We start from the raw sequence: 21430 nt of genomic DNA, 5'->3' as shown, positions 1-21430 counted from the left end.
AGTGGGTTGCCATGCCCTCCTCCAGAAGATCTTCCCAACTCGGGGATCGAACCCAAGTCTCCTGCATTATGGGTGAATTCTTTACTGTCTGAGCCACCAGGGACACACAAACAGCGCTGTAGTGAACATCTTTGAACACACTTTCTTGCACACTTGTGCAAGTTGGATAAGCTGCAGAAATGAAATTGCTGAGTCAAGGGGTGTGTATGTGTGTGCTCAGTTGTTCAGTTGTGTCTGGCTCTTAGCTTGCCAGGCTCCTCTGCCCAAGGAATTTTTCAAGCAAGAATACTGGAGGGTTGCCATTTCTCACTCCCATAGATCTTCCTGATCCAGGGACTGAACCCTGGGTCTCTTGTGTGTCTCCCACATTGACAGGCAGATTCTTTACCACTGAGCCACCTAGGAAGCCCCACTCAATATAATTCTGAAATGGAAAATTGACCTCTGCAAAGATGTGCCAATTACACTCTCATCAATAATGCAAGAAAGCACTATAATAATGCTATTCAATACGCCTGTTTAAGCCCTTTTAAGGTTTCCATTTTAAAAGTGTTTTGTAATTGTAAAGTTTGTGTAGATAACCACACAAGTTGGGCTGTATAGGAAAACTATCGACAAGAGTGTAAAGCAAGTTTCAGGACAGTGCGGATATTATGTTATCAAGTCCATAAGAATAAAAGTGGAGAGGGACAAGGGAAAAAACACTGGCCACATCAGTTACCTCTGGGGACGGGAAGTCAGTGAACGAGCAGACATGAATGGAAGAGAGGGTTCCGAAATTTAAGATTTTGAACCATGCAAATATTTCCTATTCAAAACTAAAGAATGTTATATATATATATATTTATATATATATTTTACATCTAAAAGAGGTGCTGCTTCTTCCAGGAAACAGTTTTTGTGGAAAATTCCAGTTCTGCAGAGAAAAAGGAGCAGAGTGGTGTTTCCTCCTTCCCTCAAGGTCACGGGACTTGTAACCCAGGTTTTCTTTTTATCGATGAAAGCAACATCTGTCAGTACTTCGTGCTTTGTTTTTTGGTATCTACTTTCAGATCAGATCAGTCGCTCAGTCGTGTCCGACTCTTTGTGACCCCATGAATCGCAGCATGCCAGGCCTCCCTGTCCATCATCAACTCCCAGAGTTCACTCAAACTCACGTCCATCGAGTCAGTGATGCCATCCAGCCATCTCATCCTCTGCCATCCCCTTCTCCTCCTGCCCCCAATCCCTCCCAGCATCAGGGTGTTTTCCAGTGAGTCAACTCTTCGCATGAGGTAACCAAAGCATTGGAGTTTCAGCCTCAGCATCTGTCCTTCCAATGAACACCCAGGACTGATCTCCTTTAGGATGGACTGGTTGGATCTTGTGGTCCAAGGGACTCTCAAGAGTCTTCTCCAACACCACAGTTCAAAAGCATCAATTCTTCGGTGCTCAGCTTTCTTCACAGTCCAACTCTCACATCCATACATGACCACTGGAAAAACCATTGCCTTGACTAGACGGACCTTTGTTGGCAAAGTAATGCCTCTGCTTTTCAATATGCTATCTAGGTTGGTCATAACTTTCCTTCCAAGGAGTAAGTGTCTTTTAATTTCATGGCTGCAATCACCATGTGCAGTGATTTTGGAGTCCAAAAAAATAAAGCCTGACACTGTTTCCACTGTTTCCCCATCTATTTGCCATGAACCATGGGACCAGATGCCATGATCTTCGTTTTCTGAATGTTAAGCTTTAAGCCAACTTTTTCACTCTCCTCTTTCATCTACTTTAGGTCTTCCTTTAAAGGTAAGGCTACTTTGCAGGAATATCTTGGCTGATGTTATACATAGCAATCCTCCATACATATAATATTTTTTCATATAGTGATATTTACTGTTGCCACATTAAGTTGCATTTTTAGAAATCTACTTTATTTTTTTCATTGGGTATAGCAAACAGGGGTAAAAAGCAGGTAGCTTCTGTGTTCCCCATTTTCTAAAAATCCTTATTTTATATTGAAGCAGTGGTAAAGAATCTACTTGACAATGCAGGAGATATGGGTTCGATCCCTGAGTGGAAATGATCTCCCTGGAGAAGGAAACGACAACCCACTCCAGTGTTCTTGTCTGGGAAATCCCATGGACAGAGGAGCCTAGTGGGCTACAGTCCATGGGGTCGCAGGGTCAGACCCAGCTGAGTGAGTAAACAACGCAGTTGAGTAACACTGTTGTGTTGGTTTCAAGTGTGCACCAAAGTGGTTCAGGTGTACACGTGCGTGCATCTGTTCTTTCCCAAATGCTTTTCCCATTTAGGTTACTACAGACTCCTGAGCAGAATTCCCTGTGCGATACAGTAAGTCCTAGTTGGTCACCTCTTTTATCACTGTTATCTTTGCAAGCACACAACCCTAGTCAGAACACAGGTCAGCAGGCTGCAAAACGGGCTCTCCTTTAGGGGAAAAAGCCCTGATATGTACCATTTGCCAATTTCCGTGCTGTAAATTCTCTCACAATGGTATTTGTCAAGCTCCCTGTGCAAGTCAGCTCAGGCACTCTGTGCTGGTTGTCCCCAGGGAACAAAGGGCACACAAACTTTTCTAAAAAAAAAAAAAAAGATGACTCTCAGCAGCTCCACCTTAACCATTAAAAAACAAACAAACAGGCCCAGTGGGAAGGAGCCCCTGACGCCCTCTCTCCCTCTCCCCCTGCTCTGCCCAGGTTGTGACTTGGGCTCTGGCAGGGGCTGAACAGCTCCCCAGAGAGCCATGAGTCCCCACCCAAAGGTAAACATGGACATTTAAAGAGCAGCTTGTCCGCTGTCACAAGTTACACTTAATTTGCCACGTTTATTTTTCTGTTTGGAGGCTGGAACCCTGACTGTTGTTATACCAGAAGCCGTCAGCTCTCAGCTCCACTTAAGAAAACTCGACCCCGCCCCCCCCCCCCCCTCCCGCCCAGTCCAGTCTGGCCGCGATCCTTGTCTCTCTTTCTCTGAACTTCTTCTCTGAGCTGCCCGACCTCAGGGAGCCTGACGCAGTTCAGGACTGGGCAGTCTTCCCACCAGGCTCCCAGCAGAGCTAAGCAGTCCCAGAGTTTTAGCCTCAGAGCAGCCTTGGGAACCAGAATAAAATACAGATGAATGTGAATAAAGTAAGCAAAAGCTGGCAGGTGTGGCCCAGCAGGTAAACATCAGGGGCTGCCTCGGTTTAACGGGTCGCATTTCAAATGACAGCAGCAGGAGCTCAGGGACCCCAGGACCAGGTCACAATCAGACGCGCACTGTGGCCTAGAGGGAAGGTGATCCGGATGCAGAAACTCAGCCCGGAGACGGGCCCGTGCGGTCCATCATCCGATATTCAGACGGCTACAGCGTAAGGAAGGAAGCTATTCTGCATCAGCTCGTGGGGTAGAGCCAAGGTCCGCAGGGGAAGCTCTGGAAAGATCTTGGCTCAGTTTTGGAAAGTGCTTTCTCACAGAGCTAGCCTGATGGATTGGGCTACTCCTGGGTGTAGCCCAGGAGGAGAAAGGGGTGACAGGAGGAGATGATTGAATGGCATCACTGATTCAATGTACAGGAATGTGAGCAAGCTCCGAGAGACAGTGAAGGACAGGGAGACCTGGGGGGCTGCAGTCCATGGGGCCTCAAAGAGTCAGACACGACTGAGCAACTGAACAACAACTCTGGGTGTTGTACACCCCCTTCACAGGAGCTGACCAAGTACAAAATAGACAACACCTTGGTAGGAATGTTGTAAGTGCAACAAGGCATTAGGTTCAAGGGTCTTTCAGATCACTCCCAAGAGAAATAAGGATGTAGCAGGACACCCAAATCCTGCCCCATCAACCCACATGACCTTCACCATCACTTAACTCGCCAGATGACCAGTACCGCCTTGCCTTGCCTCCCAAGCTGAAGGGCTCCATCTTCCCACGCACCCATCTGTTTATCCACCTTTCCTCTCTGATCCTCAGGTACACCTGTCCCTTGCCTGCCTCTTGTAGTTGTGTGCACCTTGTCCCCAGTCCCAGAGCACATCTCCTCTTCAGTCCAAACGCCACCCATGTGAACCCCCTGAAGTCCACTTTCTCCCACCTGGGTCTTCCTCTGACACTTGGCCACACAGCTGCCTGTCCCTTCCCCAGCAGGTCAAGACGTTTTAGTCTGAACACGTGTCTAGCAGTTGATCTACAACTGCCTCACATTTGCTCTGAATATTTCACAGACACACAACTTGTCTCCCAGACGAGACTCTGAGCCTCTGCACTGCAGTGATGCTGTTTTTCACTTTGCTCTTTTTGTGTTGGCAGAAAATTTCCTGAGCAGAACAATCGGTACATGGCTAATTAATTCTTCTTATCTTAAAGGACATACTAATTAATCTAACTCAGCTTCCAGCTCTCCGTACTGACCCTGACCCTCATCCTTTTCGTTGTCACCAATTACCTTCTCTCTCCTATCTCCTGCCTCCTAAGGTCAAGAAATTACTGGGAAATATAAAATATAGACTTTTTCGTGGCAAAGTCCAGGAAGAGGCCCAGGATCACTCCCGGATATACCAGATTGTATGAGGCCCCTAAATTTACTCTCAACCATACCCATTTCCCTCACAGCATTTGTCACTGTCTGTGGTTAGGTGTTTGTCTATGTGCGTGTGGCACTGTGGACCTGTCGGGCTGTTTCACTCACTGGATTGTAAGCGCTCTGAGGGCAGGGAGTCTGGTGGCCGCTGTGCCCCCCCACAGTATCTAAGCTCGTATCGAGCCTCGTGCATATTAGATGCTTCATGGTCTTGCTGAAGGAACAAAAGAACGGATGGAGGCATCCAGATGCGGCACTCCTGCAGGTCTTTGCATTCTCTTTCCCCAAAACTGAAGAAACACTCTTCACGCTTTCAGACGACGCAAGATGTACAAAGAGCAGCTGAACCTCACGTCCCCGGAACCCCCAGTGCAGCTCCGCCAGGAAGCCAGCTGGGTCCAGTTCCACCTGGGGATCAACCGCCACGGCCTGTACCCCCGATCCAGCCCCGTCGTCAGCAAACTCCTCCAGGACATGAGGCACTTTCCCACCATCAGCGCTGGTGAGCGTCACAGACCAGCAGGGAGACTTTCTCCCCGAGAGGCTGGGAAACCATCTCAGGCTGGGCTCCAGGGTAAAATAGTAGAGGGCTGATTCTGACACTCAACAGAGTAAGAAGAAGAAAAACACATTATCTTTTAACCTTTGAAAGAGCTCTTAGGGCCATGATCTCATAAGGGAGGCACAGGAGGTGTCTGTACCTAAAAAGGTGATGTCACTGTTGATCCTGTTCGCCTTTCCAGTCTGGCCACTGTCTCTTATACAGTGATCTTATGATGTAGACCAGGGGTCCCCAACCTCCCGGCCACTAATTGTTACCTCCTGCCTAATCAACAGTGGCATTAGATTAGAAATAAAGTGCACAGTAAGTATGACACGCTTGAATCATCCTGAAACTATCCCCCTCCAACACCCCTAGGTGGGTAGAAAAATTGTCTTCCATGAAATTGGTCCCTGGTGCCAAAAAGTTGGGGACCACTGAGTGTAGACAATATCATTGCTGTTTTACAGATGGGAACACTAAGACTCAGAAAGCTTAGGCAACCTGGCCAAGGACCCAGTGGTGGCCTGCTGTCTCAGGTCACAAGCAGTACGCCAGTCTAAGAGACACACTGAGGGATTTTCAGACTCCAAACTATTAACAGCATCGGTTTCCCAAACAGGCATAGCTGGAATGTCCATTGAAGGGCCAGGGAGCATGAGGTCAGGATGGAGCAGGGTGGGAGATTGTGGCCCCAAATGGGGCTCGGGGAGACTCCCTATGGAACAGTCAAGGGCCCCAGGCCGCCTCCCACTCTCCCTCCTCTGATGTCTGAACTAGAGTTGATGTCCTCACAGGCCTTCTCGTCCTTTTTGCAGATTACAGTCAGGACGAGAAGGCCCTGCTTGGAGCCTGCGACTGCTCCCAGAGTAAGTGGCCTGGCCCCGCCCCTGGCCTTTGGCCCCGCCCCTGGACTTGGCCCCGCCCCTAGTTTAACCCCACCCCACCTCTGGCCCCGGCCCCGCCTCATCTCTGGTTCCTCCCTAGCTGTGGCCCCGCCCCTGGCCTTGGCCCTGCCCCACTCCGTCCCCGGCCCCACCTCATCTCTGGTTCCATCCTAGCTGTGGCCCCGCCCCTGGACTTGGCCCCGCCCCACCCTGTCCCTGGCCCCGCCTCATCTCTGGTTCCACCCTAGCTGTGGCCCCGCCCCTGGCCTTGGCCCCGCCCCACCCTGTCCCTGGCCCTGCCTCATCTCTGGTTCCACCCTAGCTGTGGCCCCGCCCCTAGTTTAACCCCACCCCACCTCTGGCCCCGGCCACGCCTCATCTCTGGTTCCACCCTAGCTGTGGCCCCGCCCCTGGCCTTGGCCCCGCCCCACCCTGGCCCTGGCCCTGCCTCATCTCTGGTTCCACCCTAGCTGTGGCCCCGCCCCTAGTTTAACCCCACCCCCACTCTGGCCCCGGCCCCGCCTCATCTCTGGTTCCTCCCTAGCTGTGGCCCCGCCCCTGGCCTTGGCCCTGCCCCACTCCGTCCCCGGCCCTGCCTCATCTCTGGTTCCTCCCTAGCCGTGGCTCCGCCCCTGCCCCACCCCCTTACCCCTGGGAACCCGGTACCTGGCGGCAACCTGGAGGTCCCACAGGCCTCCCCAGGGGACCAGGTAGCGAGTGGAGGGGCATGAGCCCCCTGCCTCCTCTCCGCACTTTCACAGAAGGGAAGGCCTTCGAGAGGAGCTCGCAGGTGGGGCCGGTCAGGCGGCCTGCGGCCCCCACCCAGAGTTGTCGCGGGGTCGAGGAGCTGATTAGAAAAGCGGAGTCTTGGTCTCCACTCTGGTTTTCTGAATCAGAATCTGGGTTCTCACAAAATCCTCGAGGGACTGGAGTACATTCTCAGAGTTAGGAAGCCGTGGGGCAGGGAAGTGTCTGTCAACCCCGCGACAAGTGAGAGTGACCCGGGGGCGGGAGGGGTGGTCAGTGGCCTGGGGAGGAGGCCCAGGCGGCAGCACGGCAGAAACCCTACAGCGTCTCAGGCAGCCAGGCTGACTCCCTGGGGTGAAGATTCATGCAGGCCAAAGATGGGCCTGGGGTGCAGTCCTTGGGAGGGGGTGCTCTGTACTGGGGTTCAGATGTTCACAGACACTGAGGCCACAGCCAGTCACCATCGGTCCAGGAACCTCCTCCATTGGCCTCAGTGAACTGAACACTCATCAGAAATGTCCATGTGTCCTGACTTGTCAAAGGCTTAAAAGACACAAGACTGTAGGGCCTGGGGCTTCCCTGTTCTTTACTTTCGCCCCTGCCATCTGCTGTTTGTTGGAAGGCAAAGGTGAGGGGCAGGGCCAGGGGAGTCAGGGTTAGGGTTAGGGAGTCAGGAGGCAGCACCCACCGGCAGGGTCTCGCAGGGGCCCCTCATGTGTCAGGAGGCCCCGTCACCGCCTAGGTGTCCAATCTTACCAGGAAGAGATGTTGGCCACAAGTCCAATGCGACATGACAGGTGGCTGGTTCAGAGTCTCTAAGACAAGGTTGAAGCAGAGAGGAAGAGGTCAGCTCTTCTCAGGAAATGCCTTTTGGGATTTTCAGAGAGTGTCCCTCTGGGGAAACCTGTGTTGTTTGCCCCTTTCCGATGACAGCAGTAAAAGTCTTATCTTGAGTCCCTGGACACTCTCCATAACCCGACCGGACTTTACTCCACAGGCTGTGAGAGCAAATTCTAGTCTTTACTGTCTCAAGTGAGAGAGAAGAGAAGAAACAGGCTGGGTTTGTGGAATGAATAAAGGGCCACAGCCCCGAGCCTGGGCCCAGAAGCACCGTTAACTCCCCATTCTTCCCATGCAGTCGTGAAACCCAGTGGCGTCCACCTCAAACTGGTTCTAAGGTTCTCAGACTTCGGGAAGGCCATGTTCAAACCGATGAGGTAAGTGACTACTTTCTGCACCCCCACGCCCAGCTGTGGCAGCCATAATAAAAATTTAATCTTCATTTTATAAAGTTTAGTCCCAAGCCAGAGTATCATTTTAAAATGTACTTCTTGAAAAAGCATGCATTTTTTTTCTATTAAGTAATGTAGACAGAATTTGTCCCTTTTTATAAAAGGAAAGCAGAAATTTATCTTTGGGTAATATAAATGATGACCACAGAGATTATTTTTTTAATGTAATATAATACAGTACAGAAGTGAAAGTCTTATTCGCTCAGTCATGTCAGACTCTTTGCAACCCCACGGTCTGTATCCTGCCAGGCTCCTCTGTCCATGGGATTCTCCAGGCAGGAATACTGGAATGGGTTGCCATTTCCTTCTCCAGGGGATCTTCCCAACCCAGGGATCAAGCCCACATCTCCTGCATTGCAGGCAGATTCTTTACCATCTGAGCCACCTGGAAAGCCCATAATACAGTACATACAATAAGAAACCTGAATATTCATTGGAAGGACTGATGCTACAGCTGAAGCTCCACTTCTTTGGTCACCTGATGTGAAGAGACAACTCATTGGAAAAGACCCTGATGCTGGGAAAGATTGAGGGCAAGAGGAGGAGGGGACGACAGAGGATGCGATGGCTGGATGGCATCACTGGTTCAGTGCACATGAGTTTGAGCAAACTCTGGGAGACAGTGAAGGACAGGGAAGCCTGGTGGGCTGCAGTTCATGGGGTCACAAAGAGGCAGACACGACTTAGCAATGAAACAACAACTGTAATAAATACATCATGCTAGTCAGGCTTTGGGAAGTAAATGATTTTCAGATTTAAAATCATGCCTAAACATGCCATGCAAAGATGAAATGATGATTCAGAAAACTCAGAAGAGCATCCGAAGGACTGTATATTCTTTTTTCAATTTTTATTTTTTCTTTACTTTTTTTTCTTTTTTTTAGCCGCCCCACTCGGCTTATGGGATCTTAGTTTCCCGACCAGGGACTGAACCCACGGGTCATGGCAGTCAAAGGGTTCAGTCCTAACCACTGGACCATCAGGCAACTCCCAGAACGTGTATTCTTACATACAGAATTCAGGAATTAAAGCAAGCTCAGGACACACAGACGGTCCTCACTGACCTGGACATCGGGCGATGCTAACGTGTAGCCCGGGGTCAGGCTTGGCCCTGGGAGCCTGTACTTCAAAAGTGGCTGTGCCCTTGAGAATCCCCACTTTGGGCAGCCCCTTGCTGTGGTTTCCAGGACTGGCTGGTGATTTTCTTTTATGTTTTGTTTTGTTTTTTGAAGGTTTTCTTTTATTTGGACCTTTTCTAAAGTTGTTATTGAATTTGCTACAATGTCGCTTCTGTTTCATGTTTTGGTTTTTTGGCCACAAGCATGTGGGATCCTAGCTCGCTCTGGACCAGGGATGGAGCCCACACCCCCTGCCTTGGAAGGCAAAGTCTTAACCACTAGAGCGCGGGGGGAGTTCCAAGGATGCTGTGTTTCAGCAAAGCGCACGTCACTGTTCCCGGGCAGGTGCCGCTTACTTAACAGCTTTCCACAAAATGACATTTGTTGACATCGACATCACTCTCGCAGCCACCGTGCAGCCCCACGCAGTGGATTATAAAATTATTCCAAGACCGTCCCTCTTCAAATGATTATCGGCGTCCAGGCCAGTCACCGCGGGGCCAGCAGGCAGGGCGCCCTGCGTTAGTGGGAGACGCCTTTCTGAGCTTACATACCCGGCAGCCGGCTCCTCACGACCAGGCAGGGGATGCTTTTCAGCAATGCAGTAGAGATTTCTTAATGTTTATAAACAAATATCCTTGACGCCAGCCTCCATCCCATCTCTGGCAGGGCCGGTCTCATGACCCAGTGGAGGTGCCTCTGTGCGGACGGTGGGTCCATGCACCCAGGACTTTCCTGCTCTTCCAATGTCCGTCCTGCTGAATCGCATCTCTGGGGCACTTTTCCTTTTATAAGGTTCTGTCTTGGACCCGGCCTCTCAGTCCTCGGCCTCCGAGTCTACCCCACCTCTGGTCTGCTAGCCAGCACCCCGTCCTCGGTGTGTCTGCAGGGAAGTGCATTTCTTCACTCTCAACGACTGGGCTTTTCAGAGAATCAGCCACCGTCATCAAAGCGGCTGGAGTGGGAGGCCTGGTGAGGAGGGGGCAGGGGGCAGGAGGCTACAGGACGGTCAGCGTCCTACAAGCAGCCTGGCTCCTCCCACTTGCAGGTCCAGCCGAGCAGAGGGGCCTCCGGCCGCTCCTACGTGTGGTCCCTCCCCTGTGCGAGCTAGGAAAGCACAGATGCGCATCTTCTTTCCAGCCAGTTGCGTGTAACAGCTCTGCTCCCAGGCTCCCGCCTGAGGACTGAGTCCAGGGCCTGACTCCTCCCTTCCTTCCAGACAGCAGCGAGATGAAGAGACGCCAGAGGACTTCTTCTATTTCATCGACTTTCAGAGACATAACGCAGAGATCGCCGCTTTCCACCTGGACAGGTAGTGCTGGCCCCACGGAGGTGGCGCTGGCTGCAGAGGCCAATCCCGAGAGGCGCCCCAGCCCGCCCACCCCCGCCTCCCCCTCCATTCCTCCTGCTGGATTTTCTTGGTGGATCCCAGTGATGCCCTCAAACCCAACACAACCCATCAGCCCCGGGGATCGCAAAACACAAGGCCTTTTAATGTAACAAGGAGTGCTTGGTAAGGAAAGGAGCCCTGCCAGGCTGCCTGTGGCTCAGTCTCCTGACCTAAGAGTGGGGAGAATGCGCCCCCTGCCACTTCCCCATAGTACTTCCTGGCCTGTGAAAAGCGAAAGCGCATTCCTGAACTTCCCAGCCCCCTGCCTGCCCGTCATTCCTAGCTGAGGTGTGGTCTGGGGACTGGCAGCCAAGCCCCCCAGCCCCCTCCCTGGAACTTTCCAGAAACGCGGAATCCCAGCCTCAGCCTGGCCCCGCTGACTCAGAGGCACTTCTGAACAGGATTGGGGGTGACTCATGTGCACACGAGTGTGAGAAGCTCTGAGCCAAGCACGGGGTCATGCTGGGGGTTTGCCCGGAAGGACTGATGGGATAGAGTCCTTCCCCACGCCCCCAGCCCCTGGGGTGCACGCTTGCCTTGGACACTGAGACCCCCCACCCTCCACTGGGTGCAGTCAGGAAGGCCCGTCCATTTCTTTCTTTTATTTTTTTTGGCTGTGCCTGGGAGCTGGTGGGATCTTAGTTCCCCAACCAGGGATAGAACCTGTGCCCCCTGCAGTGGAAGTGCAGAGTCCTAACCACTGCACCGCTGGGGAGTTCTCAGCAGGTCCGTTTCTAGTGGAGGCCACTTCTTTCAGGCGGTCATCCCTCAGACCTCAACAGGCCTCCGTCTCTTTCAGGATTCTGGACTTCCGGCGGGTGCCACCGACCGTGGGCAGGCTGGTCAACGTCACCAGGGAGATCCTGGAGGTGACCAGGAATGAAATCCTGCAGAGCGTTTTCTTTGTCTCTCCAGGTGGGCTTCTGGCAAGAGTGATTCTCTGGGTCTGAGAGCGTGGGCTGTCGTACGGTCTCACCTCCTGCCAGCAGTCCCCTGTTCCCGGGTGGCTGCCTGCTGCCTGCAGATGCGGGCCTCCAGACGGTCACACGCGGTGACCTGTGGACCGAGACGGCTGGGTGCCAGGTGCCCGTGCGGGCCCTGAACTCTGACGCCGGCAGCCCCGGAGGCAGATGTCACGCGTCCAGACAGAAAGCAAAAAGAGACCGCAAGTGTCAGTCACTCAGTCATGTCTGACTCTTTGTGACCCCATGGACTGTAACCCAGCAGGCTCCTCTGTCCATGGGATTCTCCAGGCAAGAATACTGGAGTGGGTTGCCATTCCCTTCTCCAGGGCATCTTCCTGACCCAGGGATGGAACCCAGGTCTCCCGCACAGCAGGTAGACTCTACCAACTGAGCCACCAGGGAAGCCCCCCGCTAGTGTGGGCACGATGCAGTAGGCTGGGCCCACAAGTCTCGACTCCGACAGTTGAGAGGTGGTTCTCAGGATGCACGATTCCGTGGTATCCTCCACAGATGGCAGAGGCCACGTCTTCTCCTCCTGCCTTTTCCCAAGATACGAGTTCAGGGATCCCTGGGGCAGGAGGACGGTGCCCGCTCCTCCTCTGACAGCCCTCTCCTCCTCCACCCTCCAGCCAACAACGTGTGTTTCTTCGCCAAGTGTCCGTACATGTGCAAGACGGAGTACGCCGTGTGCGGCAGCCCACACCTGCTGGAGGGCTCCCTGTCCGCCTTCCTGCCGTCCCTCAACCTGGCCCCGCGGCTCTCCATGCCCAGCCCCTGGATCCGCTCCTACTCGCTGGCTGGGAGAGAGGAGTGAGTGGGTACTGGGACCAAGGGCGGCTCACCTGGCCTCGGGAGGCCCGCCGCTGTCTCCGCCCCTCTGCCTCACCCCATGTGCCTGCTGGGTGTTGCTGCCGTCTCTTTAGTTCACGGGTGGTTATAAAAAGCCCCCTGTCTACCCCGCGCTAGATGCCGGGGGAGACCGAAAGGACAGCCCGGGTTCTTCCTTTGAGAAGCCCCCCGGTCCAGCGTGGGGGCAGAGAGCAGCCAGGCTGTGAGAAGGCATAGATGCCCGCGGGAGACCCAGGCTTCCCAAGGTGGTGGTTCCCAGGGCCTGGCCGGGCACAGGGCAGGTGCTTAGTGAACAAGCCGACTGGATGAATGGGTTCATCCCTCCAGACTCCCAGCCATGGTGGGAAGAGGAGGGAACAGGCAGGACTTCTGGGGGCCGTGGCAGATCCTTAGGGACTCATGAAGGCTGAGGGGGAGCCCCCCAGATGAAAGGGACCTGGGGGCCTTCTGGTGCACAGAGGGTGGCAGAGGGTGGCTGGCGGGGGCTGCAGATGGCTCGGGAGACAAGACAGCAGCAGCCGAGAGGCTGTTGGGGGGCGCTGCAGAGGGAGCCGGGCCCCGGCACGTGGTCAGTGCAGCACCCCGCTGGGCGGGTCACTGTGAAAGGTCTGGAGCCTCCTCACACAGCGAGTCAGCCGCTGCCGGGGGCCCTTACCTGGGTCCTCCTGGGGGTCCCCACGGGCCCCAGCCCGGGCAGGAGCGGGGAGGCAGGGACGCGGGGGAGGTGAGACCAGACTCCTCCACCCCGGCTTTTCCTCCCCCAGGTGGGAGGTCAACCCCCTCTACTGCGACGCGGTGAAGCAGGCATACCCACACAACAGCAGCAGCCGCCTGCTCAACATTATCGACATGGCCATCTTCGACTTCCTGATCGGTGGGTGCGGCGCCGGGGACCCCCTGTGACCCTCCCACAGGAGTGAATGGTTGTCCCATCTGGAGGGGCAGACCCACCCGAGGCCGGGCGGGGATGGAAGTCGTCCCCTTGACAGTGGGGGTGTGGGGCGCAGGTAGGAAGTGCAGCGGTGGGAGGAGCCAGGGAAGGGACCCGTCATCCACTGTGGAAGCCCCCGGGGGATGGGCAGGCTAGGGAGAAGGGCAGGGGTACAGGCCGCCGCCCTGGGAGCTGGTGAGCTTCTGGAAAGGCGGGGAGCCAGGCCCAGTGCGGGCACTGGGCAAGGAGGCCCAACCTTCCAGGCGGGTATTAGGACCCCAGAGGGCTGGGGCGGCGGGATGGCCCCGGGAGAGAGGCTCGGGCGGGTGCAGCCTCGGCCCCAGAGGGAGCTGGGAGGCGGGCGCCGTGTCCACAGGCCCTGGCCTGGCCCCAGCGCCTCGCCTCCTCCACAGGAAACATGGACCGGCACCACTACGAGATGTTCACCAAGTTCGGGGAGGACGGGTTCCTGATCCACCTGGACAACGCCAGGGGGTGAGTACCCCCCCACGCCCCCACCCCGCGGGACCTCCGTGGTCATGTCCATGCTCCCGACCCTCCTGGCTCCTTAGCCTTTGCTCTTTTTTCTTTTTTTCGCCACTGCTGGGTCTTTGTTGCTGTGACGGCTTTTCTCTAGCGTGGAGAGCGGGGCTGCTCTCGTTTCCGTGCCCAGGCTGCTCACTGTAGTGCCATCTTTAATGGGCTCTAGAGCACCGCGCTCAGTGGTCGTGGCTCCTGGGCCCCGGGGCCCAGGCTTAGCTCAGTAGCTGTGGCACCTGGCCTTAGTTGCTCCCCAGCACGCGGATCTCCCCAGACCAGGCATGGGCCCCGCACCCTGTGCGTTGCCAGGCAGACGCTCATCCACTGCGCCAGCAGGGAAGCCCTGCCTTCCTTCCTCTTTGCTGAGGCGGCGGCCTGCGCGCCCTCTCCCCTTCTCCCTCCGCGTTCACCGCTGGACACAGAGCGCCCCTCTCCTCCTGTCAGCCTCCACCCTCGGGCTGGTGGATACAGGGACGAATGGGCGCTATTTTTGCCTTCTCTGGAGGAGGCTTGTGTGACCTGAAGAGGAGAGGGGCGGGAGGGGCAGCAGCCTCGGAGCCGGGTCGTGGGCCGCAGCGAGGGCGGGCGGGGGCGGGGGCGGCTCCCCGCCATGAGCGCCCTCTATCTGTCTCCCCCGCAGGTTCGGCCGGCACTCCCACGATGAGGTCTCCATCCTGGCGCCGCTCTTCCAGTGCTGCCGGTGAGCGTCCCCTTCGGGGCAGCTCCCGTGCCCACAGGGCTCTGCAGGGCTCCACCCGTTTCCGCTGCTCTAGGACGTGGGCGGGCAGACGACAGGAAGCTGGGCATCTCCTGTCCCTTAACCGCATAACTGCCCCCGCAGAGGGAGACTTAGGGCCTGGGCTTTCAGACCTCTCAGCCGCCTGCCTGCATCCTTAAGCCACGCAGATAAGCATGCGCTCACTCTCGCCAAGCCTGGTGGCCTCTGCTGTGTCCCGGCTCATGTGGCTTGTAAATACCGCTCTCCTGTCACCGCCTAAGCAGAATCTTGACTCAAGTCCTATAAGCTCTTGTAGGAAGAGAGGAAGCCCCCAGGCCTCTGCCTGGCCAGCACATCGGCACAGCATCTCTGACCGCCTCCAGCCTGGCTGGTGTGTCAGCCAGGCCGGCCAGGACCACACACCTGCTGGGCAGCGGTGTCCAAGGCTGAACAGAAACGTGTGGCTCACGGGGAGCAAAAGTGTCTCGGTTCCCTGCTGGGAAGTTCGAGCCTGAACTTTCTTCTTCCACTTCCTGGGGTGACTTACACGCACCCCCCTCCCTGCCACCCACCTCCTGAGCAAGAAAGGCAGGGGTTGTGTGTGATCGAGGCTAGACACTTAAGTTGCTTACACGTGAGTCCAAGTCACAGCCCCACGTAAAAGAGGTCGGAATCCTCAAGGTTGGCCTAACCCCATTTCAGAATCTGATACAGAGAAATCAGAACCACAGAGCTGAGCAGAAGCAAGGTGGGGCCAGCAGGGCCCACGGCCTTTGAGAAGGCCGGCACCCGCGCCGTCTCACCCACTGGGGGCTTCTCGCACTGGCTTCAAAGTTCCTGGGAAAGCTCTCACTCAGCACTTGCTTGGATCCCCCGAGAAGCCCCGGATGCCTGGGGCGCCACAGTTGAGAGTCCGGACGGCTCGGCAGACCACTGGGCAAGGACCGCAGGGCGCTAACCGCCACCCCATCCAGTCCCTTCTTACCGGGTGTCATTCAAGAGTGCCCGAGAAGGCGCTGGGGGAGGAGACGGCTCTGCAGCATGAGCCCCCCAGAACGGGCAGTGGGGAGAGAAGTAAGTTCGGGAAGCTTCTCCCTTTACCGTTACTAACTGGGTTTTTTGACTCTGTCCTCCAGGATAAAGAGGAAGACACTCCTCCACCTGCAGCTGCTGGCCCAGGCCGACTACAGGCTCAGCGACGTGATGCGCGAGTCGCTGCTGGAGGACCAGCTCAGCCCCGTGCTCACGGAGCCCCACCTCCTCGCCCTGGACCGCAGGCTGCAGACCGTCCTCAGGACTGTGCAGGACTGCATCGAGGCCTACGGGGAGCAGAGTGTGGTGGCCGACGGCCCTGTGGGACAGTGGGTCCCAGACTCCAGCCGGGCTAATGCAACGAGCTAGGGGCCGGAGGAGGCACACCCCGGAAAGTGGACCAGAGCCACGGTGGACTCTGAGTGGGGACCACCGCTTCCCCAGGGCCCCCATCCAGGCTGGGGCCTGGGTCAGGAGCTCACGAGGCAGGCAGGGCGAGGGGATGATTCTGAAAGAGCGGAAGTGTGACCCAGCGAGCCTCCCTCCTCGGAGCACTGGCCTGGCTCCCCTCCCCCGGGGAGCTCTGCTCCATCGAGGCCACAGACACCTGCTGAGCCCACTGGGAACCTGGACATGGGTCTGGCCTGGAAGCCTGGCTCCCAGGACAGCATTAACTGTCACAAATAAAATGGCAGGACATCGGATGGACTCCTCCAGGTGTTTATTACGGCCACAAGGAAGTTCCTGATCCACACAGAAACATCTGGCGTCTCACAAGCAGACAAAGAAGGAAACTCCTCATGGTGACTCACCAGCTGGTTTAAAGTGCACTTCACTCTATTCACGCACCAATCACTGTGGCCCCATCTCAACACAGCCGTCCCCTGTGATCTCTCAGATGTGTATCACGAGAGGTAAACAGAGGGATCTGCTCAGGGTATCCGAAAAGGATGTTTCCATCTCAGAGTAAACACTGACTGAACTGGCATCAAGGATGTCGGGACTGGCGTCGGTAGCTGTACAAGGCAAAGCGAGGGGGGCCTGCAGTGGGACAGCACAAGGCGAGATCCGGCGGGGCACGAGCCCGGCCCGCGACAGGGCAGCCCGGCCCGCCTGGCCCGCCAAGCAGCGCTGGCTCCCGTGAGGCCCAGCAGTGCCCCCGCCGGTGCCCGAGGGCAGCGGGCTGCCCGGAGCAGTCTGACGCTCTAGATGCCCTCCCCTCCGCCACCCGCTCAGGGCTCAGTCCACTTTACTTCCTGAGACTCCAGCCATTTCGGGGACGTCCTGTCTCGCCAGCCTCGTCTCTGCTGACCTGCTTGCGTCTGAGTAGGTGTTTTCTCACTCAGCGCGCAGCCGTGACAGCGCGCACCAGGAGTGGGCTCACGCCGACCGGTCAGCAGGCGACCAGCGCTGCCGTCGTCAGATGGCTTCTCTGGTAAAGGCCAGAGGCTCAGATGCTCGCGATGAGGGCTGGGAAGACTAAGGCGGAGGCGGGTCCCAGGTCAACCTCTCTCTGGACTTCATCCAGGACCTCAGGCATGCGCCCAGGGACTGCCCCAGGGGACACACTCTAGACGGGCTTCCGGCCCCCAGGGGCCCCCACTGCCACGCCCCAAGGTGCAGACACCACGACCGCTCCCCGAGCTCCCGCCACATAGACAATCCCCACCTCATCCTGACTGCCAAGGAACTGACGGGCTCAGGGAGGTGAAGTAAAATCACACAACCTAGGGGGTCACAGCTGTGCCAAAGTGTTCCTTCCACCGAACACAAAAATGCACCCAGCTTGTGAAGCTGTTGTTGACTTTACAACAAAAATCAGTAGAGGGACCTTAACCCCAGAGGCCTGCGTCACTGAGGGGTCTCCCTGCCCCTGGGGCACCTGCCTCCCACTTCTCCTGCTCTGAGCCAACGTCTCCTTCCGGAGCCGGGGGAACCAGGTAATGACACACAGGGGACGGCCCGGAAACACGCAGGCAGGGGTGGCCGAGGGCAGAGCCAACGGCCTCAACACCCAAACGGCAGAGCCCAGGCAGGCTAAGCCCAGCTCCTCGTCAGGCCAGCCTCTCGTGTTCAGGTGGCCACGATAATAGACACTGGCCTCCTTCAGAAACTCAGAGTGACAGAACCGAGTGAGACCCGTGTGCCCAGTGCCTAGGTGCCCCCTGACTCACCTGTCCTAAACACACTATTATTCTTCCAAGAACACCAACATTAAGACTCCACTATTTGTCAAAAACGCCATAAAACAGAAGACCCCAGTCTTGGAACTATCAGGTTCTTCCCACACATCCATGACTGAAAACTCTTGTCTTTGTAAGAACCTGCTGTGTTCTCCTGCCATTACTGATGGCAAAGTGAAAACATGAAAGGGAACAGACAGATTGTGAGCTGGTGGAGGGAGAGGTCTGGAGGAGCTCAGCCTCCCCCAAACCTGGAGGGCATCCAGGCTTTACGACTGTAAGAAGTGTAGCTGCTTCTCTTATCGGTGGTGGTTTAGACAGAGGACAAGATGGTTAGATGGCATCACCAACTCAATGGGTGTGAGCTTGAGCAAACTCTGGGAGATGGCAAAGGACAGGGAAGCCTGGCGTGCTGCAGTGCATGGCGTCGCCGAGTCAGACACGACGGAGTGACTGAACCGCCACCACCAAAAAATGGTGGACAGAGTCACCAGAGACAGTGAGTCAGGGAGACAGCTGTTTGCTCCTATTAGAAACACAGGCTGCAGCTTCCCCCGAGCCTCCCATTACACTTTTGCCCACCAACCAACCCGTGACCCTTTGTTGTCTGTGTTGGGTGTGCGAAGGCACCTGAGCTGCTACTGTTGCTTCATGAACGCTGACCTCGTGGCCAACAGCACTGCAGCTCATGCCACACTCGAGAACACGAGCCAGAAGCTGAGAACTCCTCTGGGGGCCATTTTAAACAGCGAAATAACCAACAGAGCAGCTCAAAAACACCAAAAAAAAGGCATTAAGTAGACCAACAGGAAGGGCGCTGGATCACAGACCTAAGTCCGAAAGGAGGCAGGACGCCGCCTGACCCGGGCCCGGCGCGTGGCGGGCAGGAGAGCGTCTCCTCCGCCCCGCTCCGGCCTGGGCGTGGCCGTGACAGCGCTGCAAGGGCCAAGCTGGGGGTACAGACATGTCCCAGCCAGCAGGCAGGTTTGCAAAATGCGCAAATACAGCTTCCGTGAGGAACGAGGATCAACTGCGATGACTCTGAGGTGAACAAAGGCGATGACAAGCTCTCCACCTAGTGGTGACTAGGGAACCACAGCGCTGCTTATCCACACTGGCAGAGCGTTCACAAAAGAACCCACCCTCGTCATCTGGGGTTTGGGTTTTAGGCTGCGTCAGGATGAAGTCACAGCTCTGCACCACAGACTAGGGAGGGCCACAGACCCTGAACCACAGACTGTGCCAACTGTGAAGAGTCTGCACTTCACCAACTTGTCCTTCAGCAGCAACCCTGGCTTCTGTGTAGAACTCCAGGGGTAAGAAGGGAGAGATTTCCGCTTCTCCTCTCCAGGCTTCCCCGGTGCTACTACCACAGCTACTTGGGGGTCACGTTTAATGGTGATCCAGATGCTGCTTCTCAGTGCTGTTTCAGCCCACCCAGAAATACACTTGCTGGGGCCTAACAAAAATACAGAACGGGTTCAGCTGTCAATTTGTGGTTGGAGAGAAGGCAATGTTAAGAAAACGAACATCATACAATTTCAACTTCACATCAATACACTCACATCATTAAAAAAGGATTTCATATGAGCCAGTGTTTGAGAGGGACAATTAATCTACAACCGGTATAGCCAACCCAGGAAAATGCTCTTCAATTATAGTCTGTTAAATATTCTAACTCCAGTGGGCTGCGGGAGGAGGTGACTGCATCTGGACAAAGCGCATGTGCTATGAAGCAGCACAGTTCCAGCAGGGTGTGAAGAAACGAAGTCTACCATCCTAAAAGACTCAATTACCCATCCCATGCCTCAGAAATCTGAGGAATAAATATTAGAAATGACCTTGTATGTGTGCAAAACACAGACACACACCTAAATATACGAATGCACTTATTAAATTTAAACCAAGGAGCACGCTGATCTAGGAGTCAGAGAACCAGTCTACCCTTAACAAAAAGGAATTCTTTGACTTGATTTAACCTTTTCCTTCCATCATTCATTAAACAGATCCGGTACATCTCAATTACCCTGAAAGCAAGGAGTTTAGATTCACTGACAAACAGAACTGGAAAACACTGAAAACAAACGTATTCTTCCGATGATCCCCTCATCCCCAAACTCACAATCAATTTTCACCCTTGCGGACCGGATTTGGATTCAGAGTTTCTGGGGGAGTGGGGATGGAGAAGAGAAGGAAAGGAGAAAGGGAAGAAAGACTGATTCATTAAAGAATTAAATTATTTATCTTTTTATTACTTGACCTATCGTTGAGACAATCTATAACAAAAAGAAGAGAGTATATTAGCACACACAGTATAATCAGACTAGTAACCAGGAACAATACAAAATGGTCCTTTGGCGGTCCACACTGTTAGAGTAGGAGATCTCAAACTCCCTTACCAAGCCCACAAATGACTGCTAAAGCTCAGGATGTCCGCTGAGACAAATGAAGCAACTGTGATTTCGCATATACACCCAGACTGCACAAAGACAAAGGCTTAAAATGTGATCATCTTTAAATTCAGACTTCAGTTTGCTTAGATTAAAAACTACAAAAAGGGGTAAACAGCAAAGCCAAATGACTTCAGAGCAAAATTCATTTAGGAGGCATTGTGGGTATCTAAATATACATGAACATGATTTTATACATACAGGAAACTGTGCAAACGTATGACATTCTAAAGTACAGTTTTGGCATTTAAACAAAGATCAAATTAAGCTTTAAGCTAATTAACAATTTTTAATCTTTTAAATATAAAAAGGCAGCTAAACACAAAATACAGATCAAAAATCCTCATTTAGTATAATTTTGAAAAATAAAAAACTTGTAATAAGGTGGCTTTCTATTCCACACTAAAATGTAAATAAAATGTTTCCCAGATTTATACTCCAAACTAGTAACAACCTAAAAACTGTTCAAATCTGTGAAAAACATGTACCATGACCAATTTAATGACCCAGGAAAGGGTAAGAAGGGATTACTAATCGGAGCCAGTTGCATACAGATGGAAAAAGAAACGCTTGCAGTCACTCCCAAATATACCCATACATGTTAGGTTACAAAGATCACAATGCAAACAGAAGTGCCTACATTGCGGAACTGTGAGATGCTGTTTAAAAAACAATAAAGATGAACAGTGGGGCTACCACTGGTGCACAGGGAAGAGTGTAACAACACAAGGTTGATAGGGCTGGAAAATACCAAAACACAGTTAGGACTCAAAGCAAGTTTACACAGAAAAGTCTCCCAGGGAATAAAACAGTGGATAGGGAAGCAGAACTTCTCAGCAGGATGGCCTCTCTGATGGATGTGTAACACAGACACACCCTACCCCACCCCCCAGCCCCCATGAAGTCTAGCTGATGGAAAGCGGGCGAGGGGTGGTGCGGGTGCTGAAGCAAAGTGAAGAACGTCTTCCCGAGTCCCCTGCCCCAGTGAACTCAGGGCGCAGAGTCCAACACTGAACTCTTGTCTGCCCACCATCGCCCCCTTTAGCAACCCCTCTTCCATTTCTCTGTTACATCGACATGGAGTGTATCTTTCCTGGAGTCAGGGCTTGCAGAGCATGAGAGATGACCATCCTGGAGTCACCTGAAGGACGTACACTAACCAGAGGCTCTGAGTTAACAACCAGGAATGCAGACCTTGAATTCTCATTATCAATTCAGCATCTGCTGCTG

At 54.3% G+C, this 21430-nt stretch overlaps 1 protein-coding gene across 2 annotated transcripts in view; it reads left to right on the top strand.

Moving 5' to 3' along the window:
- The window catches only part of FAM20A (FAM20A golgi associated secretory pathway pseudokinase), a 44418-nt gene extending 24537 nt beyond the window's left edge, over positions 1–19881 (top strand). Inside the window, exons 2-11 of one of the 2 annotated variants that reach the window (XM_055574980.1) lie at positions 4875–5059; positions 5917–5967; positions 7871–7949; positions 10362–10454; positions 11332–11447; positions 12127–12307; positions 13111–13220; positions 13691–13772; positions 14458–14517; positions 15672–19881. In XM_055574980.1, coding sequence (XP_055430955.1) covers positions 4875–5059; positions 5917–5967; positions 7871–7949; positions 10362–10454; positions 11332–11447; positions 12127–12307; positions 13111–13220; positions 13691–13772; positions 14458–14517; positions 15672–15936 — 1222 coding nt within the window. In that variant the 3' untranslated portion in view covers positions 15937–19881. The remainder of the gene's footprint in view (positions 1–4874; positions 5060–5916; positions 5968–7870; positions 7950–10361; positions 10455–11331; positions 11448–12126; positions 12308–13110; positions 13221–13690; positions 13773–14457; positions 14518–15671) is intronic. The other variant, XM_055574981.1, reaches the window with a different exon arrangement.
- Positions 19882–21430: the final 1549 nt, after the last annotated feature.

Source organism: Bubalus kerabau, chromosome 4 (assembly GCF_029407905.1).
Source record: "Bubalus kerabau isolate K-KA32 ecotype Philippines breed swamp buffalo chromosome 4, PCC_UOA_SB_1v2, whole genome shotgun sequence".
Lineage (NCBI taxonomy): Eukaryota > Metazoa > Chordata > Mammalia > Artiodactyla > Bovidae > Bubalus > Bubalus kerabau.
Note: the sequence above shows the minus strand (reverse complement) of the source record. Positions and strands in the feature narration are given on the sequence as shown.